Source organism: Eptatretus burgeri, chromosome 1 (genome assembly GCF_056783735.1).
Source record: "Eptatretus burgeri isolate ZD-2024b chromosome 1, Ebu_testis_v1, whole genome shotgun sequence".
NCBI lineage: Eukaryota > Metazoa > Chordata > Myxini > Myxiniformes > Myxinidae > Eptatretus > Eptatretus burgeri.
The window spans coordinates 27,781,180-27,808,332 of NC_140961.1; the positions used below are offsets into that span (position 1 = coordinate 27,781,180).

At 42.2% G+C, this 27,153-nt stretch overlaps 1 protein-coding gene across 6 annotated transcripts; it reads right to left on the minus strand.

Moving 5' to 3' along the window:
- Window positions 1–373: 373 nt before the first annotated feature.
- HPS4 (HPS4 biogenesis of lysosomal organelles complex 3 subunit 2) lies at window positions 374–27,077 on the minus strand. Of its 6 annotated transcripts, none has more exons than XM_085876461.1 (15): window positions 26,918–27,077; window positions 20,436–20,526; window positions 15,074–15,217; window positions 14,371–14,478; window positions 14,147–14,254; window positions 13,938–14,032; window positions 13,707–13,782; window positions 10,308–10,329; window positions 10,040–10,142; window positions 8,495–9,122; window positions 7,352–7,580; window positions 3,016–3,075; window positions 2,796–2,898; window positions 2,568–2,671; window positions 374–516 (listed from the first exon to the last, which is right to left on the minus strand). In XM_085876461.1, the coding sequence occupies exons 1-15, from the start codon at window positions 26,950–26,952 to the stop codon at window positions 488–490; spliced, it is 1,935 nt and encodes a 644-aa protein (XP_085732587.1). In that variant the 5' UTR covers window positions 26,953–27,077; the 3' UTR covers window positions 374–487. The 6 variants fall into 6 exon arrangements, with proteins under 6 accessions (XP_085732587.1, XP_085732595.1, XP_085732581.1 ...); XM_085876469.1 differs by adding an exon at window positions 23,168–23,262 and having other exon boundaries at window positions 374–2,671; window positions 15,074–15,214; window positions 26,918–27,076; XM_085876455.1 differs by having other exon boundaries at window positions 374–2,671; window positions 14,147–14,251; window positions 15,074–15,214.
- Between the last annotated feature and the right edge of the window lie 76 nt (window positions 27,078–27,153).

Below are 27,153 nucleotides of genomic sequence, written 5' to 3' on the forward strand. Positions count from 1 at the left end.
ACAGTAATGAATTGAATAGCGGTCACACACACACACACAAAATATACGGGTGTGTGTGTATATGCATACATATATATATATATATATATATATATATATATATATATATATATATATATATACATATATACATACATATATATATATACATATATACATACATACATATATATACATATATATATACATACATACATATATATATATATATATATATACATACATATATATATACATACATACACATATATATATATATATATATACATACATATATATATATATATACACATACATATATATATATATACATACATATATATATATACATACATATATATACATACATATATATATATATACATACATACATATACATATCATATACACTTTATTCATCAAGCATACTGGTTGACACAGGAAAGATAATAGTGATTCACCTTTGAGCGGTCCAGGGTCCAGGTATAAACTGTCACCTCAGTGTTTCTCAGGCAGGATGAAGCATCAATCTGCACGCTGTCAATTGAAAGACGTAAAATTTGAGAACCCATTTGCCAGCATCGCTTGTCCTACGGTGTCTTTCACAAGGAGAATTATTGCCAGCACCTTAAAGACATTACAAATTCCTGCCACCTTCAGCTGAACGGTGGGCCTGGCCAGCCAGTTCATGAACGACTTGGGCCAAAAAACATTCCCCAGCTGACCCCACAAGAAGGGAATAATTGGGGCCATTAAGGAAGTAGTAGTAGTAGTAGTAGTAGTAGGGCATATTCCAACCATTAGAGCTAAAAGGCTGATGGAACATAATCCACGAGCTGGAAACAAATGCACTTTGGACAGAAAGCTTTTGTGAGTGCTCAAATAGTGCCCAATCTTTTAACTTCATGCGCTCACTCAGGATGTTACTGTGTGTGTATGGTGGCATAGTCATAGCAGCAAGAATAATGTGGTGACAGATTTCGTTCTGGATGATTTTGTGCCTCTCATAATGTAATGATGTGTGTACTCGTAATTTCCTTATTGAGCAAGCAATTGCACAACAATGAGCAAGAAAACATATAGAAGTGCAACCAAACAGCAGGCAATGCGATGCAGTCAGTACTCGTACACCATGTAAAGGTAAAGAAAGCAGAATACAGAGTGCCGGCTCTGCTGAAACGGTTTCCTCTCTGGCGTTGCAATCCTGGACGGGTCGCTATTCCGATGCAGAATACAATATATCATTTCTTTTTTTACTTTATGACCAAGCAAAATGCTAACAGGAAAATACGAGTAAGAATCAAGACTGATATCGGTGATCCTGACAATATATCAAAGTGGTTGTAAATAATTTTAAGATTTCTAACAGACGGGATAAACCTAAATGTTTAATAAATCGGTTCATGTTAAGCTGCGGAAATGTGAAATTAAAGTATACAGTCGGCCGACCAAACGTGCAAATACAGAATGAACGAGCTCTTCCATGAGCTTCAACTGTTCATACAAATAAGAATAATAATAATAAAAAGGATGGACAAAAGAAAAATGCCATTCTTTTGAATTATTGGAGCATATTTGTCATCGTTAAGCAAAAATGCTTTCACCGACCAGACGGCCAGCAGGTTTTAGCTCACTTCTGCTGTAATATGTTCACTTGCTTCCAAATACACGACTGATTCTGGGCCCCTTCTGGCAAAAATAATGTAATCAACAAAATGTTTAAGACAAAGTCTAAGACTAGACTCGTTGCTGTAATGGAGTATCCGCTCGGAGGGTGGGAGGTCGGCGATTCAAACCCCGGACGAGTCGTACCAAAGACTTGAAAAATGGTACATGCTGCTTCCTTGCTTGACATTCAGAATATAAAAGGTGAAGAGCACAGACATTCCCCAAGGGTTGGCATCCATAGGGAAGAGGAAATTGCCCCTGAGGAAGTGCCCCACTGAGTGCAGAGAGAAGCGTGGCACCATTGTTGCAACGTCGCTGGTACTCAGAGCACTTCCCACAAGCTCAGTAGCTGTGTTTGTCTCATCAGTAAGTCCGTGTGTGTGCGTGCGTGCGTGTGCAAGTGGCAGCTCCATTATTAGCTTTAGACTTTGCATAAAAAATCCATTACCTTGACAATATTGCATAAACAAGAAAAGGAAATTGATGTAAATTGAATGCTTTGTTTACAAAGCTCATTCACAGGTGTCGGTATTATCTGAAGTGTCGTGTTCCCACCATCGACGCTGGACTCGTAATCCAATTTCTCCAAATAATCTCTTTGGCTTCGAGTCGACACTCATTTCTCTGTGGAATCTGATTCGAATAGCGGTGGCATCACACTGTCAGGTGGCTTGGGAGGGTTCACCATCACTTGCGGAGAAGCAGCCATTTGTCACCGCTATTCCAGTGCCATTTGTGTAGAATCAGCCATGGCTTCTGCACACGCCCCTAACTCATTTTACAGAAAATGTAAAGTTCTCTCGAGTTAATATCTTAGCAGTATAGTAGTTGAACACTGTGTCAGAAGTCCTTTAGAATGCCTTTGTCAAGCTTATTAAGGTGGGCTCTTGCTAAGCTCGGTAGCTGAGCGATGGACTCACGGGAGGTAGGAGTACCATAAGGGAAGTTTGGCAGGGTTGGAGGAGAGTAAAAGGTCATGGTGGCCTCCAAAGAGCGAGCAGCAAACACTGAGTCCTTTCCCTTTCTGGAAACAACACAAACAAGGAAAGAGGGGAAAGAAAGGGTAGGACACATGGAAGTAATCTGCAGTGAAGGAATTGCATTGATTAAAACAAAAATGTGATGTGGAAAGCAAAATTGTTCCTCACCTCAGAGTAAGTTCTCTCATTCCCTGAAGGAGAGGTGTTGATCCAGACTGAAGCACCGACGCTACCTGAAGCAATGGTAACTCAGGTCGAGGGTTCGCTGGATCTGTGGACAGGCTCGATTAGCCTTGCTCATTACAAGCTTGGTAACTCTGAAATTCCAGGAGCTTGATAAACAATTGCTTTCTCTTCAGCAAATCTTAAGAAATTTTACTGCAATTACCTCCTGTGAGACCATTGGGGAAGATGTCACATGTTGAGAGTGCTAGAATCTCACTTGAACCTGCAAAGATGAAATACACACAACTACAAGTGCTGAGGTGACCGGTCACACGACCTGATGCTCAGATATTAATGGCAAGGTGCAAGGCACACAATGTCAATAACTTTCATAAGAATCTATCTCGCAAGCGCCATAATGACAACTCAAACAAATGAAGGATGCAACAAAAAACAGGTAACAGGATAAAAGTGTCATAATCGATTGTAAATAAGGAGTGTGTGGGCAATATGTGTCCACTGTGAGGACGAGGTTATGGAAAATTTTAAACATAATGGTCCTTTGGCCTCATAGATAATGGGTTTAACTGGAAGTGCCAGATGAACACAGATTCAGTTTCACCATTAACACTAAATACACACAACCGTCTGAGTGGAGAAGAAACAACAACGTCATAACCAGACTCGGTAGTGTAATGATTGGAGCGTCCGCACTAAGTCTGGGAGATTGGTGGCTCAAACCCCGGTCAAGTCGTACCAAAGATTTTTTAAAATGGTACATGCTGCTTCCTTGCTTTACACACAGCATATAAAAGATAGGACAGAGCATGGACAAAGAACCATAGGTCGGCAACCATTGCAAATGTATGATGGGCCTAATTGCCTGCTGTCTTTAAGTTCCTTGGAAGGGAACTCTTGTGTTGCGTTCTTTTTTTTTCAGAACATGTCTCATCCAAACACTGCTGCTAACTGAATTTTCATGACCAGTGTGATGTAACCATGTTTGAATGTAAAATATATATTTACGTTCCACCCATTTCTTGCCTCATGCATGTTTTATGCTCTGCCTATGTGTGGCGTCATCTCCACTGCGAGAGGGCGAGGGAAGCTCTTCGTTGTCTGGTGGAACGTGTGGTTGTATGTGGAGAAGGCATGGCTTTTACCATCGCACTTGGAGTGTTTTAAAATTAAAAAAAGAGTGATTTAAACCTCTGCATGTGTTGGATTAACGGCCGAGAGCTTTCTTTATGCAAGAATCGGGACACGTCGGACGTTCCAGGTCGATCACAACAAACATAACTAGAAGGGCACTCGGTAGATCGCATACCTCTACCACGTAATGCCTGATCCACGAGAACATATCGGGCCCATTACATTTTCGAAATATCGTGCTACATATCGTTTTTGGCCCGATCTGTCAATGGTGAAGAATCAGTTTAAAAATTAAATAACTCTCTTATCCAGATCCGGATTCGGATCTTCACCAGAATCAAATTAATTTGTCGTGGTCACAAACCCAACGTGTCCACCAAGTTTCATCCGAATCCGTCCATAACTTTTTGAGATATCGCGCTATATATTGGTTTAGCCCTATCTCTCAATGGTGAAGAATCACATAAAAAAATTAACAGATCCGGATCCGGATTCGGATCTTCACCAAAATTGAATCAATTTTTCCTTTACACACACCCGTGTCAAAATTTCATCTGGATCTGTCCACAGCTTTTTGAGATATCCGACACAGAGACAGACAGACAAACAAAGAAGAAGAAGATGTTGTGCAGAGCATGAAACTTGCAAAATCCGTAAAACAAATTTGACCTCAAAAATAATTGGTGGTTGAATTCAATGACAAAATATGCAACGACTCTTCAAATTTCAAGTCAATCGGATTAAAATTGAGGATTTTAGAAATACAACCTCAGTTGTTGACCTTAGGCCTATGTTGACCTTTTGGTCCATGTTGACCTCAAAAATAATTGACTGGTTGAATTCAGTGACCTGAAATATAAATCCTCTTCAAATTTCAAGTCAATGGGATGAAAATTGAGGATTTTAGAAACACCACCTTAGTTGTATACCTTTTGACCTTTTTACCTTAAAAACAACATGCTTCTTCCGCATGGCAAACTCTACCATGTGGTGAAGTTTCGTGAAGATCGGTTTAAATTGTGACCTGGAGGCGATAAACAGACAAACAGACAGACAGACAGACAAACAAAATCGACTAACCAATATACTCGAAAAATCTTCGATTTTACAAGTAACAAACAGACAGATAGGGGTGAACACATAACCTCCTTCACCTTCGGTGGTAGAGAAAACAAAGAGAAAAATTACCCCCCCCCCCGTGTGGGGGTGACGGTCATCTCTATAATACCACAAGTTCTCAATGTTCAGTTATGACTGAAGACTACTGTGCAGTTCTACTGCGCAGCTCGAACTGCGCAGTTTGGTTAAAGATGACTCGGCATTTTGGCACAGGCACGAAATTATATTTACCTTCGCAAACTTCGTTTGACGAAGGTATTGTATTGACCCCTGTGTATTTATTTATTAGTAAATATGTGTGCGGACAACATTGCGCAAAAACTGCTGGACTGATTTGCATGAAATTTTCAGAGATGATGTGCAGTTACTCAAGGCCACGCGAAGCTTTTGGGAGCGATCGGATCAAAGGTCAAGGTCAAGGTCACAAAAAGGTCAAAATCGTTTTTTTTGCAATTAAAGTGTCAATTTTGTTCCGATTTACATCAAATTAAGTCCAAAATGTTCAGTATTCAAATCCTGATCCACTGATATAGTGTATGGTATAGTATTTGCAACCCTAGTTAGTCTATGGAAGTCAAAGGTCAAGGGGGTCACCAAAATGGAGTTTTTGATTGGGGAGCGTTGTGGACAACATTACACAAAAACCACTTCGTAGATTGTCATGAAATTTTGTGGATGTGTTTGGCATCACGAGAGGACAAATGGATTAGATTTTGGGAGCGATCGGATCAAAGGTTAAGGTCAAGGTCACAAAAAGGTCAAAATCGTTTTTTCGCGATTAAATTGTCAATTTTGTTTTGATTTACAGCAAATTAACTCCAAAATGTTCAAAATTAAATTCCCCATCCTCTAATATGACACATGGTATAGTACTTTTGTCACCCAAGGCAGCGGTTGGGGTTCAAAGGTCAAGGGGGTCACACAAATTCACATTTATATCGGAAAGCGTTGTGGACAACTTAACGCAAAAAACAAAACGCAGAGAGGCTTTAATTGTTTTGGATTTGTTTGGCATCATGAAAGGACAAATCCATTAGATTTTGGGAGCGATCGGATCAAAGGTCAAGGTCACAAAAAGGTCAACATTGTTTTTTTCATGATGAAAACGGTTAATATGTTTCCGATTTACATCAAATTAACTCCAAATTGTTCAGTGTTCAATTCCCCATCTTCTGAAATGACACAAGGTATAGTACTATTGTCACCCGAGGTAGCGGTTGTGGGTCAAAGGTCATGGGGGTCACGAAATGCATATTTGTATTGAGATGCGTTGTGGACAACTTGATACAAAGGTAACTAGTGGCTGCGGCGAAGGTATGCGCTCTACAAGTTCCCGTTCTAGTTTGAAAATAAATGCCGACGTTTACATTTCGGGTTTTGAAACTTTTGCACCTTCGACGGAAAATGTATAAATATAAAAGGCTAAAAATGTGGTTTATATTTATATTTCAATATTTCATTTCTCCTTCCTTCCTTCTTCGCGAATCGCATCAGCGTTTTTGGCCATCTTCCAGATCACGTGACGATCAAACGGGAAGGAAATTCAAAAATCTGTCCGGTTAGATACAAGATAATATTTTTTACTATCATAATCAATAAACAGTTGCCGAATATCTTGTAGAATGGCAGACGAGATAGGTTTTGAAAATGGCGATTTTTATAACTTACGTGACCTCGTGACCTCGTCCCTGTCCTTGAACCCGGTCAAAAGTTATATCGTTGTGCAACACTCATCGACCTCTACCCACATACTAAATTTCATCAAGATCGGAGAGAAAAATTGTCCTCGGACGTACGGCCGGACGTACATTTGGTCCGGCTTTATTCGGTCATTTCGGTAGAGATTGGCACGCGCATGTGGTGAAGATGACGGTAGAGATGACCTAAAAATGACAGTAAGAGGAATGCTGAGCATTTGTAAGGAAAAGCGATGATGAATTTGGAAACGAGCAAACAGAACCCACATCTCCACACAATAAAAAGCACAAAGCTGTAATTAGCAATTGTATAAAGGAGCATGGGTTTTTTTGTTTGTTTGTTTGTTTGTTTTTAAAGCTGCAACGATTGACCTTCCATGAGCAGGGGCAACGTTGCAATATCCAGGTGGATGAAAGAAAATTGACACACCAGGCCTCAAAGCTAATTCGCAAACATTACTTTCTTTTATAAATCGCTATACAACACAGATGTCATATTCTACAAAAAACTAAAGTTTAATAATTATATCATAGCATCATGAAAAAAAATAAAAATTCATTAAATGAAAATTAACTCAAACAAAAACTTACCATGTACAATGCTGTGATTATAGTCATTCTTGAAGTACAAATATCGATCTCTGCCGTCCACTTTACTGTCTTTCCTTGTTTCTTCATTGGGGCCACGAGCTGAAGACGCACGAGCTTGGTATCTATGATACCGTTGCAGGGAACTGGAAGCCGGGGCATTGTGAGCTGGAGACCTCGTAAATGGCAACCTGGGCACCAAGGAATTTATGGTCGAAACAGCGGCTTCTTTCTGTGGAATAAGATACAGCGACGGTGAATTTTTGATCAAAAGGTTTGTCAGATTGGTGTATGGAAATAGGAAGGAGATGTGAAAAAAAAATCCCCTCAGAAGCAACAAAAACAACAAAGTGTGGTAATTATGCAACTAGAATGTAAAGGCTTCAGTCTGAGATGCACATTTCTCCCTCCAAGTTTCATCAGCAAGGCAAAATCAGCTTGAAGTGCAAGACTTAGGACAAACACAGAGGGATAACATTTAAAAGTAGACAGTTCATAGAACACCTTGCCTTACGAGGTCTTGAGAAACGATGACATGGGCGGGGTCTGCGAGCGACAAATTTGATTGGTCGCGATACGTAAAATTCCGTAATTTTTTTTCCAAGTACTGCTAAACGGAAGGCTTTTGGAAGTGTAAAACAAAAGTCGATTTGTGTTCTGTAATATTTAATTGCATAATTAATTGAAATAAAATAAAGATTTTAAAAGTTGGAGAAAAAAAAAAAACTTTCGGAAGTTTACCACAGTTGATGCAATGTCTTTTACATCACCTTGTTTAAGACGTTACACATTAGTTCTTCGTGCTTGTTGTTTGTGTCCTTTATGACATCCTTAAAAACAATAAGTTTCCTGTTTAGAATGATTTTCAATTTTGTTTGGGTGCCAGGCAGACAGCGACACAAAATGTATCACCTCACTCCTCTGCGCATGTGCGACTGGGACAAATACAGACCCAAAGTACTGCTAAACTAATGGTTCGTTTTCTGATTCATGTTCCAATTCGTGTTGAAAATAAAGCATTCAATTTAAATGTAGTTGTTCTTTGAATATAAACTGACATTTGTGGAGACACAAAGACAAAGTGAACAAAACCCTTAACCCCGCTTTTCACTTCACACACGCACGGGGTAATGATAGAAAACTGACCAGTGAAGACAAGGTGTGGACATCCTTGCGAAGATTTTGTCTCCCCAGCACAACAATGGAGAATGGAGGGAAAGAAAGCACCAATAAGGTTCCACAAAGCATCTCCCCGCTTAAATCTTCCACAATTCCTTGCATGCTTTCTTCGTCTTCCGCCTTCCATTCTTGCTCATCTATTTCTTCTTCAGGGCTTCTAACTCCCTCCTTCATATTTTTGTGATGGGTCATTTCACTAACAGCTATAGTGTCAAAACTGTTTTCCTCCCAATCCGCCATAGGTCGAGGTTTTAAACCTCCAATTTCCATTCCAACCTCCCACGTTTTCTGGCCTGCACACTCATTGTCCCTTACTCCCTCCACATTATTCTCCTCTTCAATATGGTGCACACCATTTTTACATGTTTCAGTGAAGACTGGGCTGCTCCGTAAAAGTGGGGACTGATTTCTCTCCATGTCGTTTCCGTTTTCTATTGCTTCTTCTGCAGAAGAAATACTTCTGGGATTAAAATGATCCGTGGCAGGGGCATGGAACACCGGAATGTGCTCGGAAGAGTCACTCTCTGATCCTGAAGTATCTGACAGTGTTCTGGAGAGCTGCACTTTTCTCTTGTCTCCACCCACTTTTCTTTTCCTACCAAGTGGAAAGAAAGATCATCATCATGTATCGGATTATCATGAAGACCCGCACTGACACGCACACACTTCTATGAGCGGAGAACTATATAAGCCCTTTGTGTCATAGAATACAGAAGGAACAAAACAATTTTAGATTAAAAACAAGATTAATCTCATTTTGTCTCGTGTGCAGCACGTGGCTGCTGGATTGCATCATTGCTGGGAGACGCGACTGTGCCGCTGATGCAGTGATCCCTGTAGGTTAGGATAGTAATTTGGAATTTGGCAGTGACCCAGTGACCCAGGAAGAGGGTGATAGCTTGCCCACACTTTGTAAAGGACACCATGGGATCTTTAATTCCAACCAATTATGCAAGCAGATGGGACACCAGTTTAATGTTCATCTGAGGGACGGCACTGATGCCATTGTCCTACATGCGAGATACCAGCATGAATTTTTTTTTTTTTTACAAACACGATGAAACATCCATTTCTCATGCTTTATCTTCACTGTGAAAAGCTTTGTTTGGTAAAGCAATTCGAGTCATCCAATGATTCCAAATACTTCACTGGCTGTGGTCCAAATCTCATATGTTTCATGTAAACAGGAAGGCACATTACCAAATTTGGTGCAAGCATATACGCAAACAAAATTAAATAAGCATCCTTCAAAGTTTCCCCAAAAATGACTTCCTGGTGTCTACCAACAGAGATTGCACATGGACCCGTTTGTCACACAATGCGCAGGTAGAAATGTGGCAGAACACACCGACACACATGGATGCTTGGTGTAACGTATACCAATAAATCGATCTTAAGTGCAAAGCATCCAAATTTGCAGCTGTCTGTAATTTTGAGGAGAAACTCAATTGGCTCTCCAAGAACACAATAACCGCGATTGATTAAAGTTATATAACCTTATAAGTAATGTACCTATTTGGTAGGCGTCCATAGTCCTGAGTAAGATTTGAGAATTCTTCTGGTGTCAGGTAGATGTCCTTAAGAAAAATTCCATTTTCTAATTTTTTTACACAACCTGGAAAACAAGATATAATAATACAGGTTTCAGGTACAGCTAGAGATGCATTTGCTAAACCCAAGGTTCAAATGCAGGTGCTAGCTGATTGTCCAGATTAGTGGTATCTACTTCAGAATGTCACAATAATGAACGAGAGTTTAGCTTTATGCTTTGTGAGCTTACCCTTGAGTGAATGCGATTCTTCCTGAAAAGAAAAGAAGACAGGCTTGTAAGATTTCACCCTTAAATTTCCCTCTTTCCCTCTCAGCCAATAAAAACAGGTCGTTATTGGGGAAGGGGGACTAGCTGGTAAAGGGGAAGAAAGGAGATGTTCGGGTAAAGCTGAAGACAGAATATGAGCAGGTAAAGCTGTAGAGAAGAGATGAGTGGGTAAATGTGAAGAGAAAAGACGAGTGTGTATAGGGGAAGAGAAGAGACGAGTGGGTAAAGGGGAAGAGAGGAGACGAGTGGGTAAAGGGGAAGAGAGGAGACGAGTGGGTAAAGGGGAAGAGAGGAGGCGAGTGGGTAAAGGGGAAGAGAGAAGACGAGTGCGTAAAGGGGAAGAGAGGAGACGAGTGGGTAAAGCGTAAGAGAGGAGACGAGTGGGTAAAGGGGAAGAGAGGAGATGAGTGGGTAAAGGGGAAGAGAGGAGACGAGTGGGTAAAGGGGAAGAGAGGATAGGAGTGGATAAAGGGGAATAGAGGAGACAAGTGGGAAAAGGGAAAGAGAGGATACGAGTGGGTAAAGAGGAAGAGAACAGACGAGTGGGTAAATTGGAAGAGAGGAGATGAGTGGGTAAAGGGGAAGAGACTAGACGAGTGGGTAAAGGGGAAGAGAGGAGACGAGTGGGTAAAGGGGAAGAGAGGAGACGAGTGGGTAAAGGGGAAGAGAGGAGACGAGTGGGTAAAGGGGAAGAGAGGAGACGAGTGGATAAAAGGGAAGAGAGGAGACGAGTGGGTAAAGGGGAAGAGAGGAGACGTGTGGGTAAAGGGGAAGAGAGGAGACGAGTGGGTAAAGAGGAAGAGAACAGACGACTGGGTAAATTGGAAGAGAGGAGATGAGTGGGTAAAGAGGAAGAGAGGAGACGAGTGGGTAAAGGGGAAGAGAGGAGACGAGTGGGTAAAGAGGAAGAGAACAGACGAGTGGGTAAATTGGAAGAGAGGAGATGAGTGGGTAAAGAGGAAGAGAGGAGACGAGTGGGTAAAGGGGAAGAGAGGAGACGAGTGGGTAAATTGGAAGAGAGGAGATGAGTGGGTAAAGAGGAAGAGAGGAGACGAGTGGGTAAAGGGGAAGAGAGGAGACGAGTGGGTAAATTGGAAGAGAGGAGATGAGTGGGTAAAGAGGAAGAGAGGAGATGAGTGGGTAAAGAGGAAGAGAGGAGATGAGTGGGTAAAGGGGAAGAGAACAGACGAGTGGGTAAATTGGAAGAGAGGAGATGAGTGGGTAAAGGGGAAGAGAGGAGATGAGTGGGTAAAGGGGAAGAGAGGAGACGAGTGGGTAAAGAGGAAGAGAACAGACGAGTGGGTAAATTGGAAGAGAGGAGATGAGTGGGTAAAGAGGAAGAGAGGAGATGAGTGGGTAAAGGGGAAGAGAGGAGACGAGTGGGCAAAGGGGAAGAGAGGAGACGAGTGGGTAAAGGGGAAGAGAAGAGACGAGTGGGTAAATTGGAAGAGGAGATGAGTGGGTAAAGAGGAAGAGAGGAGATGAGTGGGTAAAGGGGAAGAGAGGAGACGAGTGGGTAAAGGGGAAGAGAGGAGACGAGTGGGTAAAGGGGAAGAGAGGAGACGAGTGGATAAAAGGAAAGAGGAGACGAGTGGGTAAAGGGGAAGAGAGGAGCCGTGTGGGTAAAGGGGAAGAGAGGAGACGAGTGGGTAAAGAGGAAGAGAACACACGACTGGGTAAATTGGAAGAGAGGAGATGAGTGGGTAAAGAGGAAGAGAGGAGACGAGTGGGTAAAGGGGAAGAGAGGAGACGAGTGGGTAAAGAGGAAGAGAGGAGACGAGTGGGTAAAGAGGAAGAGAGGAGATGAGTGGGTAAAGAGGAAGAGAGGAGATGAGTGGGTAAAGGGGAAGAGAGGAGATGAGTGGGTAAAGGGGAAGAGAGGAGACGAGTGGGTAAACTGGAAGAGAGGAGACGAGTGGCTAAAGGGGAAGAGAGGAGACGTGTGGGTAAAGGGGAAGAGAGGAGACGAGTGGGTAAAGGGGAAGAGCGGAGACGAGTGGGTAAAGAGGAAGAGAACAGACGAGTGGGTAAATTGGAAGAGAGGAGATGAGTGGGTAAAGAGGAAGAGAGGAGATGAGTGGGTAAAGGGGAAGAGAGGAGACGAGTGGGTAAAGGGGAAGAGAGGAGACGAGTGGGTAAAGGGGAAGAGAGGAGACGAGTGGGTAAAGGGGAAGAGAGGAGACGAGTGGGTAAAGGGGAAGAGAGGAGATGAGTGGGTAAAGGGGAAGAGAGGAGACGAGTGGGTAAAGGGGAAGAGAGGAGACGAGTGGATAAAGGGGAAGAGAGGAGACGAGTGGGTAAATTGGAAGAGAGGAGATGAGTGGGTAAAGAGGAAGAGAGGAGATGAGTGGGTAAAGAGGAAGAGAGGAGACGAGTGGGTAAAGGGGAAGAGAGGAGACGAGTGGGTAAAGGGGAAGAGAGGAGACGAGTGGGTAAAGGGGAAGAGAGGAGACGAGTGGGTAAAGGGGAAGAGAGGAGACGAGTGGGTAAAGAGGAAGAGAAGAGACGAGTGGGTAAAGAGGAACAGAGGAGATGAGTAAAGAGGAAGAGAGGAGATGAGTGGGTAAAGAGGAAGAGAGGAGACGAGTGGGTAAAGGGGAAGAGAGGAGACGAGTGGGTAAAGAGGAAGAGAGGAGACGAGTGGGTAAAGAGGAAGAGAGGAGACGAGTGGGTAAAGAGGAAGAGAGGAGACGAGTGGGTAAAGAGGAAGAGAGGAGACGAGTGGGTAAAGAGGAAGAGAGGAGACGAGTGGGTAAAGAGGAAGAGAGGAGATGAGTGGGTAAAGAGGAAGAGAGGAGACGAGTGGGTAAAGAGGAAGAGAGGAGACGAGTGGGTAAAGAGGAAGAGAGGAGACGAGTGGGTAAAGAGGAAGAGAGGAGACGAGTGGGTAAAGGGGAAGAGAGGAGACGAGTGGGTAAAGGGGAAGAGGAGACGAGTGGATAAAGGGGAAGAAAGGAGACGAGTGGGTAAAGGGGAAGAGAGGAGACGAGTGGGTAAAGGGGAAGAGAGGAGACGAGTGGGTAAAGGGGAAGAGAGGAGACGAGTGGGTAAAGGGGAAGAAAGGAGACGAGTGGGCAAAGGGGAAGAGAGGAGATGAGTGGGTAAAGGGGAAGAGAGGAGACGAGTGGGTAAAGGGGAAGAGAGGAGACGAGTGGGTAAAGGGGAAGGGAGCAGTGGAGCCAGTCGGGTGGAGGAAGGAGAGACACAGGTCCATGATGAGATGCACGTATTTGAGTGAAGGGATAATGTAACACGATTTTAGGCTAAGGGGTGAGTCGAGGGGTTGTGCTTTGTTGGTGATGAAGGATGAAGTACTGGGGGTGAAGATTATACAAAGCTGAACAATATCGGGGAATGTACCGGTAGATCAACGCAGATATTCACGACAAATGGAAAAGCCGTCGTGAGGAGAGAAGAGAAGGAGGTGGACAATACCCTAAAAGGAAAATATTAAGCAAAAACAGGTGTTCATTTCATGCTCCTATTTTTAACGATGGACATACCAAATATATATAAATGCTCTGAGGGAAGGAGTAAGTGTAATAGAGGATTCAGAATATTAAAATGTCATCAATGGACAATCTATATTACATGGTTTGGTGATAAATCGCTCCTCCCAACACATTGCTCCACTTGTGTAGTGAGACCAAAAAACCAGCCGATTCATCCAGTAGCAAGGGGTCAACCTTGGGTCAGAAGGAAGCATAATATGGAGCATTTATAAGGAGTGCACAAGAAGTGGGGAATGATGTAGAAAGGTGGAGTGAGCAAGTACACGGTGTGACAAAAAAAAATCTTACCTCAGATAGCAAAGGATGGGGAAGAGAGCGAAAAAGAACAAGAGAGAGGGGAGGGGAACGCAAGCAGGACAGGAAGACAGTCCATGATGGAGAATCGCTGCCTTGCTGCTGAATGAGAGAGAATTGGAAATCGCATCAAGCCAGTATCTGCTGGATAACCATTCACATTTAACTTTGTTAATCATGGGTTTATATGAGAACTGTGTGAAATTAACAAGTAGTACCTTATAGACATGCTCAAGTGGACCATGAAACATTGTGAAGAGACACACCAGCTGCTCCAATAAGGCAATGCAGCATTGTGGTGGAAGAAATGCGTGGCAAGCGAGAACCTGGTGATTTTACAAATTGCAAAAGAAAAGTCACAATAGATGGAAGAGATTAAATATGATTACTGTATCGATAAACTATGACAAAAGAGGCTTTCAAATGAACAATGACTCATCTGAAATGAAAACAGAATATATGAAGATGATGGTTAAGGTGGGGTAGGAGGGCAAGCACAATGGGTTGGAGGAGTGAATGAGAGTAGAGCGAGCGGAAAAACATCTTGGACATGCAATGAGTTCAGGAGGTTGGAATGGAGGGAGAATATCCATGAGTGAGCATATGATCACACAATGCCTTTTGAAAAGAGCAGGCAATTGTGTGTCAGTAACTTGGTCAAATGCCAAATTCCTGCCATAAGCAACAGCATCCTACGACAGAATGGTGACCTATCCAGGGTTTGTTCTCAGCCATAGAAACTGCCAATGCTTCGTAAGTGAAAGCAAAGTACTGTATAGTCATGGATAGATGGATGGATGGAGGCGGGGACAAGGCAAACATAATGGAGATGAAAATGAATGAGTGAAAATGGTGGCAGGGGTTGTGGGGGGAGGAGGAGGGGGGAAGAGGGCAAGTAGATGAGTTAAGTAGGGTATGTACCAGAAGAATCGATCCATGGTGCTGCACAGCTAGAGTAGTGTTCCACAGCTTAACAAGAGTAGGTTTCGAGCCAGCAGCCAATTCCGAGGCAGCTCGAAGTACACCAGGTATCTGACTGCAGATCAGGTCACGATTGCAGGACTGCGGGAGGATATCAGGATGTGAGAAGAATATGTTGAGAATATGGGGGAAAGGAGCAGGGATGGGGTTGTATGAGTGGCAGACATGGAGAATACATGAAGATAAACACAGCAATATAAATACAGTATTGCAATAGGGAGATGTAGAATTAGAAACAAGCAAGATCACTTTAAGATTTGTGAGAGCATACAACCAAAACAAAATGAAAAGTTGTTGTTTGTGTTCATATGAAAACCAAACATTTGGCTTTTAGGGAATCCGAAGTTCTGACAAAAATATGAATGAATAGGCCCAAGTGGGACAGATGCTCATCTCCTGATGGAGGGCAGTTGTAGTCAGGCTGCATTCGGTGATGAAGAGGATATAAAGGGTCTTTGAGGTATTAAGGATCTTCGAGGATCTCGAGGATCTTATGGGTTCTAAAGCCCTGTTCTTCATTGTGCGGCCCGCGAGCCACTGGCGGCCCCTGACATGCGGCCAATAATACACAATATGAAAAAACCCCATCATCATCCACCATAAATGCCATCAAATTGAACCATGGTTTCAAATGAGTGTTCCAATGTGAAGCAGAAAAGTAATATCACTATATCAGTGGATGGCAGTATGCAAACAATTATGCTTCCAGCGCAGTAACCACAACTAAAAACTCGAGGGGAGCACTCAGTAGAGTGCAAAACCTCCGCCGCCAATACTGCTTGGTCACTCAAGTGAACCTGATATCCTATTCATTCAATTTGACGTCAACGGTGCTCACAGAGTTATAGTTTGCAACTTTCCCTTTTACTTTTAACTTTTACATACTCAATTCATTCGTCATAACTGGATTCCTTGAGACAGAAATTGATTTTACGTGGGTATATCCACCTGAAGTTCCAAAATCAGCTGCAATTATAATTTTGGCATTTTTTATTTTTTGTAAATCACTTATAACATGTAGAAATGCAAAAAAAATTCGAAATTTTGTTGAAAAAAAAAGTTGCAAAATTTTTTTTCTCTCTCTAACAATTTTTTCGGGGGGGGGGGTTGGAAATCACTTAAAAACATGTAGAAATGCAAAATATATATATATATATATATATATATATATTCTCAAAATGGCCGCCATAGTGGCCATATTGCATTTTGGACCAAGTCCAAAATCTAATGGCATGATCCTTGGACCATACCTAATCCCCCCACCAAGTTTCGTCAAAATCCGTCGAGGAGTTTTTCCGTAATACTGTTCACAAACAAACAAACAAACAAACAAACAGAAAAGGGTGAAAACAGTAACCTCCGATCTTCGATGGCGGAGGTTAAAAATAGCACATGGAGTCGGGGCCTAATAGCAGCCATTTTGGAGTCCCGCAGGCAGTGTGGTGGCTCTCACACCGATTTCTTATCGGAAAAAGTGGCCCCTTCTGAAAAAAATAGTGAAGATCACTGTTCTGAAGGGTCTTACAGAGTACAATGGGGTCCAGAGGGTCAAAAAGGTCTTACATAGATTTAAATAAAAATGGAAGAAAAGGACCTTTCCATCTCTGCCCCCCTGACCCCCACCTCAACCCTTTCTTTCTTCTTCAAAGCAAGAGGGCATTCATGGCATTAAGAGGTGAAAATTTAATTCAGACATTCAGTTAAATGAGGACTAATATCAAATTAAACAAGTGGTGCCAGGCACAACAAATCCCACCCATTTTTCACTATAGGAATCGGGTAGGATTATAAGTGACAAATAGAATAAGGTTTACTATAAACTTAGTTTGAAGTAAATCAGATCATCTTTGACGAAGTTATGAGCGAAAAACAATTTGGATCTTTTCGTGATTTTGACCTTGACCTTTGATCCAATTGGACCCAAAAGTTAATGGGGTCGTCCAAGGTTCATTGCCCACCTGTGGATTAAATTTGAGTGTTTGCTGAAGCCGTTTTGCCGTAAAGTTGCTAACAGACAGACAGACAAACAAACAAACAAGCAGTCATAGACTGGTACTTACGAAATCGTCAACTTGACCTCTGACCTTGTCTAATAAACGCTGTCTCTCGAGAAGGTTGCGACGCAAGCCAGAAGTTTCGACGATGATTCTGTATCAAACCATCAAAAATCGTAACGTCGACCGAAGCAAAAATCTCCATTTCTCCACGCAACTCAACGACGCGTCTGCTCGAGCGCACTGCATCATGGGACGACCCGTGACGCGTCGAGTGAAATATTTTTATTCAATCTTAAAACGTCTCCAAAACATACGATTTTTACCAGAATTTCGACAACCGAGTTTTAAGCGTCCTAAGCGATCGCAAAAACCGAAGACAAAATTAAAATTGAAGTTAATACGAACTCGTAACGTCGAGCGAAGCAAAAATACTCCATTTCTCCACGTGAATTTACATAATTATGTTTGACCTCACTGTGACCTTGACCTTTGACCGATTTTGACCAAAATCTAATCAGCACTAGCCATCACCCTCCTGAATCACGTGGTGTAATTTGACATTGGTAGCTTCTTCCGTTCTCCAGTTATCGTGCCTACAAACAAACAAACAAACAAGCAGTCATAGACTGGTACTTACGAAATCGTCAACTTGACCTCTGACTTTGTCCAATAAAAGCTGTCTCTGGAGAAGGTAGCGAAGCAAACCAGAAGTTTCTACCATAATTCTGCACCAAACCATCAAAAATTGAATTTTTGAACTCACTGTGACCTTGACCTTTGACCGATTTTGACCAAAATCTAATCAGCACTAGCCATCACCCTCCTGAATCAAGTGGTGTAATTTGACATTGGTAGCTTCTTCCGTTCTCGAGTTATCTGTACCAATCCATCAAAAATCGAATATTTGACCTCACTGTGACCTTGAACTTTGACCGATTTTGACCAAAATCTAATCAGCACTAGCCATCACCCTCCTGAATCACGTGGTGTAATTTGACATTGGGAGCTTCTTCCGTTCTCGAGTTATCGTGCCTACAAACAAACAAACAAACAGAAACGGAAGTCATCAATATACTAACGAAATCTTTAGATTTCGTAAGTAACAAACAGACAAACAAACCGGACGATTACAATATCCCGCTCCCTCCCTCCGGGGGCGGGATAATTAAGAGGTGAAAATTAAAGAACGAGGAAACGTCGATGACGGAATCTCACAAAATGTGATGGACATATGAACATAGATTACATTTGGAATTAGTTAGCTAATTATATCACCACCTCGATGGAAATTATAAAGGGCTGCATTAGGTTTTGCACATCGACGTCATGAATCATCATACCAAGTTTCAAAACGATCCGTTGAGCTGCCTCAGAGGAGTAGGGACAAAAACGAAAAAAATGTTAATGGACCCATTACCTGACTGCCTGACTGACAGAACAAAGGAAGGACAGACTGACTGTAGGACATTGATATGGCTTTAACAGCTCATCTCGACTTTGTCGTGGATGAGCTAACAAAAACACAGACATAAAATAAAATATTCTGTCACAATAATTGAGGCATTGAACACAACAGTCAGCAAACCACCTCGTGTGGTCCCAGCCTTGATACGACCTAGGCCTTTCTTCCTTTGTGCACCTCCTCATTTTTAGCTCATCTACAAGAGTGAGATATATAATTGGTGATTTTAGAAAAGAACATGGTTTTGGATGGGGGATGATTTGAGATGCTGGTGAGCAGCTGTCTTGAAGACCTGGAGGGAAGAATGAGATTGAAGAGAATGTATAAGTCGGGAAAAAAAGAGGAACAAATGAGAGGAGGTGAGCAGTGGTTCTGGATTTGGGCAGTTTCATGAGGTTAAGGGGATCCATTTTTGCACCTTCTCAAAAAAAATAAAAACTTAATTCTGTGATGTTGGCTGATTTCCAAGCAGATGGAAGATGACCGAGGGCAAATGATAAGTTGAAAAGGGCAGAAAGAGGAAGTGCAAGCGCAGTGGAGCAGTTTGATCTTAATCATAATCTTAATCATAATTTTATTTAACCTCTTAACTGAATTTAAACCTCTTAATGTCTTTTATACCATCTTGCTTTAAAGAAGGGGGAAAAAATGGGGAGGGTCCATTTTTTTCCATTTTTAGTCCTTTTTAGACCCTTTTGACAATTTAAACCCTTTAGACTCCTTCATACACTATAGACCCATTAAGACCCAAACTACCATTGGAATGTACCTTTTGGACATTTAGACCCTTTAGATTAGACCCCTTAAGAGCATTAAGACCCCTTTAGACACTTTAGAACCCTTCAACACCTTGGACTCTCTTGACCCATTAAACGGCTGAGAACCCTTGACCCTTTAGACCTTTGAAGACTGTTGAGACATTTACATACCTTAGATCCCTTTAAAGCCTTTTGAGACCCGATGGACCCTAACTACTTTTGGAACATACCCTTTAGACCCCCCACAGACCTTTAGACCACTTATAACCCTATAAAGCCTTATAGACCCTATATACCCGTTACGTGCTTACAATATTACAAGCTTACCTCGACTTGCTTACAATTTCACAAGCTTACCTTTTCGTGCTTACAATATTACAAGCTTAACTTGACGTGCTTACACTTCTACAAGCTTACATTGGTGTGCTTACAATTTTACAAGCTTACCTTGGCATACTTATAATTTTACAAGCTTACCTTGGTGTGCTTACAATATTACAAGCTTACCTTGACATGCTTACAATTTTACAAGATTACCTTTGCGTGCTTACAATATTACAAGCTTACCTTGGCGTGCTTATATTATAAGCTTACATTGACGTGCTTACAAGCTTACCTTGACATGCTTATAATTTTACAAGCTTACCTTTGCGTGCTTCCAATTTTACAAGCTTGCCTTGACGTGCTTACAATATTACAAGCTTACCTTGACATGCTTACAATTTTACAAGATTACCTTTGCATGCTTACAATATTACAAGCTTACGTTGGCGTGCTTATATTACAAGCTTACATTGACGTGCTTACAAGCTTACCTTTGCGTGCTTACAATTTTACAAGATTACCTTTGCGTGGTTATAATATTACAAGCTTACCTTGGCGTGTTTACAATATTACAAGCTTACCTTGATGTGCTTACAATATCACCTTGTGTTTGTGCTTGTTTGCGTGTGTGTGTGTGCGTGTGTGCTCATTATTACCAGCTTACTTTGACATGTTTGCAATATTACAAGCTTACAATTGTATTAAAAATGTAAGGCAATGAAGGATTATGGCAAATGGAGACAATATACATTTAGGCAAACCTTTGTGCAAGTGAAGTAACAAATTCCTTGCTCCGTTTCATCCTCCTCTCTTATGACACGTGCAAAGTCATAAACCAAAAGGTACTCCCACCTGAGAACAAAATACTGGGTAAATACTTTACTCAGTTGAGGTTATAAAATCAACTAAATGCCAAGGTTTTCCTAACTTTAAATTCCAGCTCCAACAGAATAGTACAAAAGAGCAAAATATAATGAATAGCACTTGGTCAGGCAGGTGGGCAGGATAACCGAGATGAGCACACTCACATCTGAGATGTCTAGCCTGGGTTTGAATCTCGGCCCAAAGTTCAAGATCTCTTTTGAGTAGGTGTCTTTGCAAAGAGTAAGCGAGGTATACGCTGAACAAATTACAAATTATTATTCAAATCACCTTCAGTTGAGTTTCCGATGTCGGAATAGTGACCCGTCCACGACTGGTCCTGACTTTAAAACGTTTCTCCATTAGCCAATAACATGCCACTCTGTGAAGAATATTGGCCTCTAATTATTATCATTATTATTACTACTTCGTGAGGCACAAGTGAATTATCGGTAATTGAAACATTTTCTTTTGAGCCAAATGTCCAATTCTAGTTCAGGGTGGTCAAACAGGCATTCTAAAAAATTTCCCCGTGGGGGACTGACGTGTTTTTCCCCCCAACATGTGGAGTGACAATGAGGGATTAGGAGGAAGGGGCCATGGCCTTCCTTCCAGAAGTGATACGATAATGGGGAGCACAATTTAAGTTTACGGCATGGTCCTTATGTTTCATGAAGAGTTTGGTCTGCATCTGACTATTGGTTTCTGAAAATATTTTAAAGTAAATTACCTGAATTTGAGGTGAAATCCCCCTTTTCAGCCTCTTATAGGGGCAGATCCAGATTGGGGGCCTGAGTGTCCTGACTGTTCTGATGCAATGTACCAAAGTTGGTCCACAATCGGTCATGGAGTTTGTGAAGAAAATGTGTTTTAGTGAATATGAGGGATTAGGGGAGGGAGGCTGTGGCCCCCTTTCCAGGGGAGATACGGCCATGGGGAGTACAACTTAGGGTTAGGGCATGGTCACGATGCCAGATGACCAGGTCAGTCTGGATCCGGTTGTTGATTTCTGATATGAAGATTTTTCAATGAAATACCAATATTTAGGGCAAAATCTTCCTTTCACCCCCTTTAAATGAGCGGATCCAGATGGGAGCACAATGCCATGAGACCTTATTGTCCTGATGTCCCATGAGACCATATTGTCCCTACCCTCACACACAATGTACCAGATTTAGTCCAAATCACTCAGGTAGTTGGGGAGAAGATGTTTCAGTGAAAATGAGAGATTCGGGGAGGGGCCCGTGGCCCCCTTTCCAGGGGAGATACGGCCATGGGGAATACAACTTAAGGTTAGGGGCATGGTCCCAATGCCTAGTGGTGAGTTTGGTCTGGATCGAGCTGGCGGTTTCTGAGAAAAAGATTTTTGAATAAAATATCATTTTTTAGGACAAAACCCACCCTTTCACCCCTTTATAGGGTGCACATTTGGATTGGGAGCACAACCGCATGAGACTGCTGTTCTGATGAATCATACCAAATTTGGTCCATATTAGTTGGGGGGTTTGTGAAAAAAATGTTTTAGTCAAATATTAATGGACGGACGGATGGACGAGACCCATTCTATGAACTTATTTTGGAGAAATGACCTAATAAGAATCGTGGCTATCTCTGCATGTATCTGGACAGTGGTTATGTCCAGATGGTGGTTATCTCCATACATGTCTGGACGGTGGGTATTTCTGGATGGTTTCTGGAACGTAGGTTTCTGGACCCTACCCTCACACTGCCTTCCCTTCACACTGCTTTCCCTTTGCCTTCCCTTCCCCCAACCCTCCTCACTTTCCCATCCCTCCTCACTCCCCCTCCTCCCTCTTTCCATCCTCTCCCCCCCCCCTCCATAATAGTCCCATCAGCAAAGTGACAGGTTGTATTTGCTCATTACCTGATAAAACAACACAGAAAATGGTATTTTTTGGCTTCAATCTGAAAGCGATATAAAAGAAGTAATAAAAACGTTTTTAAAATGTAAAGGATGTTGGAATGTTTCCACAAGTGTGTAAACAAGGGACGGTCACGAGAAATGATCTTGTGAAACCATCTCCACATCTTTCTTTGAACGATGGTTGTCCCTAAAAAAGGACAGTGTGTGGTTGTGTGTGTGTGTACATGTGTTTGTGTGTATTCGTTTGTGCGTTTTTATGCACGTTTGGACGCGTTTGGGCGCGTTTGGGTGAGTGTGTGTGTGTGTGTGTGTGTGTGTGTGTGTGTGTGTGTGTGTGTCTGTGTGTGTGTGTGTGTGGGTGTGTGTGTGTGTGTGTGTGTCTGTGTGACTGTGTGTGTGTGTGTCTGTGTGTGTGTGTGTGTGTGTGTGTGTGTGTGTGTGTGTGTGTGTGTGTGTGTGTTTGGTTTGATATAACTTCGTCGTCGTTTCAAGATCGATCGATTGGAATTAAGATTGCTCAGTTTCCTTCGCGAGAGTGGGCAGGTACCCTGCCTGGCTCAATTACAAATTCCTGCCTAAACTACATTGATGAACATCAGGCCTGGTCAGCGAGTTCGTGAAAGACTTGAGCCAAAAACTCTCCCCCACCCCCCCCCCGCCTCCCACACCCCCTCCACCTCCAGCCAACCCCACAAGAGGGTGGGAATACTTGTTTCTGTTCAAGAATGAAGAAGAAGGATAATATACCTTTAAGGTAGCCTCTGACCTGACAAAGACCCTTTTGGGTGTGATCGACGTTCAAGACTTTTGTCGCAAAAGCCAACACAAAACTTCTCTCCATCCTGTAAAGTTAATGGTGGGCGTGTCAACAAGAACCGAGTTACAAAGACTTGACAAAGGGTAGGTGGGCTCAGGCAGGTAGACACACACCCCAAGGTCATGACACATTCAATGTTACTATGAAACACTAAATGGACTCGAGCGAGGTTTGAAACAATGAATGGACTCGAGCAAGGTTTGAAACAATGAATGGACTCGAGCTAGGTTTGAAACAATGAATGGACTCGATCTAGGTTTGAAACAATGAATGGACTCGAGCGAGGTTTGAAACAATGAATGGACTCGAGCGAGGTTTGAAACAATGAATGGAGTCGAGGTAGGTTTGAAACACTGAATGGACTCGAGCTGGGTTTGAAACACTGAATGGACTCGAGCTGGGTTTGAAGCAATGAATGGACTCGAGTGAGGTTTGAAGCAATGAATGGACTCGAGTGAGGTTTGAAGCAATGAATGGACTCGAGTGAGGTTTGAAGCAATGAATGGAGTCGAGGTAGGTTTGAAACACTGAATGGACTCGAGGTAGGTTTGAAGCAATGAATGGACTCGAGTGAGGTTTGAAGCAATGAATGGACTCGAGTGAGGTTTGAAGCAATGAATGGACTCGAGTGAGGTTTGAAGCAATGAATGGACTCGAGTGAGGTTTGAAACAATGAATGGACTCGAGTGAGGTTTGAAACAATGAATGGACTCGAGCTGGGTTTGAAACACTGAATGGACTCGAGCTGGGTTTGAAACAATGAATGGACTCGAGTGAGGTTTGAAACAATGAATGGACTCGAGTGAGGTTTGAAGCAATGAATGGACTCGAGTGAGGTTTCAAGCAATGAATGGACTCGAGTGAGGTTTCAAGCAATGAATGGACTCGAGTGAGGTTTGAAGCAATGAATGGACTCGAGTGAGGTTTGAAGCAATGAATGGACTCGAGTGAGGTTTGAAGCAATGAATGGACTCGAGTGAGGTTTGAAACAATGAATGGACTCGAGTGAGGTTTGAAACAATGAATGGACTCGAGTGAGGTTTGAAGCAATGAATGGACTCGAGTGAGGTTTGAAACAATGAATGGACTCGAGTGAGGTTTGAAGCAATGAATGGACTCGAGTGAGGTTTGAAGCAATGAATGGACTCGAGTGAGGTTTGAAACAATGAATGGACTCGAGTGAGGTTTGAAACAATGAATGGACTCGAGCTGGGTTTGAAACACTGAATGGACTCGAGCTGGGTTTGAAACAATGAATGGACTCGAGCTGGGTTTGAAACAATGAATGGACTCGAGTGAGGTTTGAAACACTGAGTGGACTCGATCTAGGTTTGAAACACTGAATGGACTCGAGGTAGGTTTGAAGCAATGAATGTACTCGAGCTGTGTTTGAAACAATGAATGGACTCGATCTTGGTTTGAAACACCAAATGGACTCGAGGTAGGTTTTAAACAATGAATGGACTCGATCTAGGTTTGAAACAATGAATGTACTCGATCTAGGTTTGAAACAACGACTGGACTCGAGGTAGGTTTTAAACAATGAATGGACTCGATCTAGGTTTGAAACAATGAATGGACTTGAGGTAGGTTTGAAACAATGAATGGACTCTTTCTAGGTTTGAAGCAATGAATGGACTCGATTGAGGTTTGAAACAATGAATGGACTCGAGGTAGGTTTGAAACAATGAATGGACTCGATCTAGGTTTGAAACAATGAATGGACTCGATCGAGATTTGAAACAATGAATGGACTCGAGGTAGGTTTGAAACAATGGATGGACTCTATCTAGGTTTGAAACAACGACTGGACTCGAGGTAGGTTTGAAACAATGAATGGACTCGATCTAGGTTTTAAACAATGAATGGACTCGATCTAGGTTTGAAATAATGAATGGACTCGATCTAGGTTTGAAACAACGACTGGACTCGAGGTAGGTTTTAAACAATGAATGGACTCGATCTAGGTTTGAAACAATGAATGGACTTTAGGTAGGTTTGAAACAATGAATGGACTCGATCTAGGTTTGAAACAATGAATGGACTCTCGGTAGGTTTGAAACAATGAATGGACTCGATCTAGGTTTGAAACAATGAATGGACTCGATCGAGATTTGAAACAATGAATGGACTCGAGGTAGGTTTGAAACAATGGATGGACTCTATCTAGGTTTGAAACAAAGACTGGACTCGAGGTAGGTTTGAAACAATGAATGGACTCGAGGTAGGTTTGAAACAATGAATGGACTCGAGGTAGGTTTGAAACAACGAATGGACTCGAGGTAGGTTTGAAACAATGAATGGACTCGATCTAGGTTTGAAATAACGAATGGACTCGATCTAGGTTTGAAACAATGAATGGACTCGATCTTGGTTTGAAACAATGAATCGACTCGATCTAGGTTTGAAACAACGACTGGACTCGAGGTAGGTTTTAAACAATGAATGGACTCGATCTAGGTTTTAAACAATGAATGGACTCCAGGTAGGTTTGAAACAATGAATGGACTCGATCGAGATTTGAAACAATGAATGGACTCGAGGTAGGTTTGAAACAATGGATGGACTCGAGGTAGGTTTGAAACAACGAATGGACTCGAGGTAGGTTTGAAACAATGAATGGACTTGATCTAGGTTTTAAACAATGAATGGACTCGATCTAGGTTTGAAACAATGAATGGACTCGATCTAGGTTTAAACAATGAATGGACTCGATCTAGGTTTGAAACAATGAATGGACTCGATCTAGGTTTGAAACAATGAATGGACTCGATCTAGGTTTGAAACAATGAATGGACTCGATCTAGGTTTTAAACAATGAATGGACTCGATCTAGGTTTGAAACAATGAATGGACTCGATCTAGGTTTGAAACAATGAATGGACTCGAGGTTCTGGCAGAAATTAGAATGGTATCCCAGATTATAACCTCCGGTGGCCTTCTTCGAGAAACGGGCAAGTCCACGTAACAATGGACGTGGAGTCTAAATTTCAGATTGCCTTGGAGAGGTTTCTTGCAGTCGGAATATACAATCGAGACCCAAGGTGGACGGAGGTTATGTTTTCACTCCTGTTTGTCAATGTGTCTGTGAGCAGGATACATCTTTAAAACCTGTGGACGGATTCGGACAGAATTTTGTGGACACATTGGATGTGACAAGGACGAATCGATTCGATGTTGGTTCAGATCCGGATCCAGATCCACCCGAATCGGTGGGAGACGAAATGTAACCTGTTCAGCTTGGAGTGGTGGAGTGCGCTCCACCGAGTGAGTGCCGTTCCATTCCCCTATCCCATCTCTGAAGCTCCTCACTTTGGCCTTTCTCTGTTGTTTCGCTCACACATGGTTAGTCTTGTTTGATTATGTAAACAAAGAGCTTCTTCCTCTTCATATTAACACCATTCCTCTGTGGTGAATATTCATGAACTGAAGTTTGCTCATCATGTCCTTGTGCGAGGTTCGTGTTTTACCGTTTTTCTTATAAAAGGTTTCGTAATACGTAGACGAGTTGTGGGGGGGGGGGGACGTCGACATCTCAGGATAACCATAAGATAGATCGTTTGTGGGGGGGGGGGGGAGAATGTCCGAAAATTGTTATGCAATTGGTATTAAATGATCCCCAAAACACTTCGTTTCACATCAAAAGCATATTAATAATACCGCCATGAGGTAATTCTTACCACGATTCGTCTTGCTTTGACACCGCAGCCTCCATTGGCCGGTGGAGGCAACAACAAACTTTCAACAACAACAAAAAATTACCAACTTTAATTTATCGCCGCTCCCTCAGGATCATTAATTCCGGTTTTCGCGCGTTTCGTGGGCAGACATTTTTGAAAGGAGAATTCGTGTCGTGTAATATTGTCTTTTTAATCGGGCTTATTCATTATGCCTTCGATCATGATAAGTGACATAC

Coding starts and splice junctions, on each gene's coding strand:
- HPS4 (XM_085876429.1), bottom strand. CDS start 26,952: ATGGAGGCTGCGGTGTCAAAGCAAGACGAATCGTG. Junction 13,783..13,937: donor GCGATTTATCACCAAACCAT/GTAATATAGATT, acceptor TTTTCCTTTTAG/GGTATTGTCCACCTCCTTCT. Junction 2,672..2,795: donor ATGAGAGAACTTACTCTGAG/GTGAGGAACAAT, acceptor TGTTGTTTCCAG/AAAGGGAAAGGACTCAGTGT.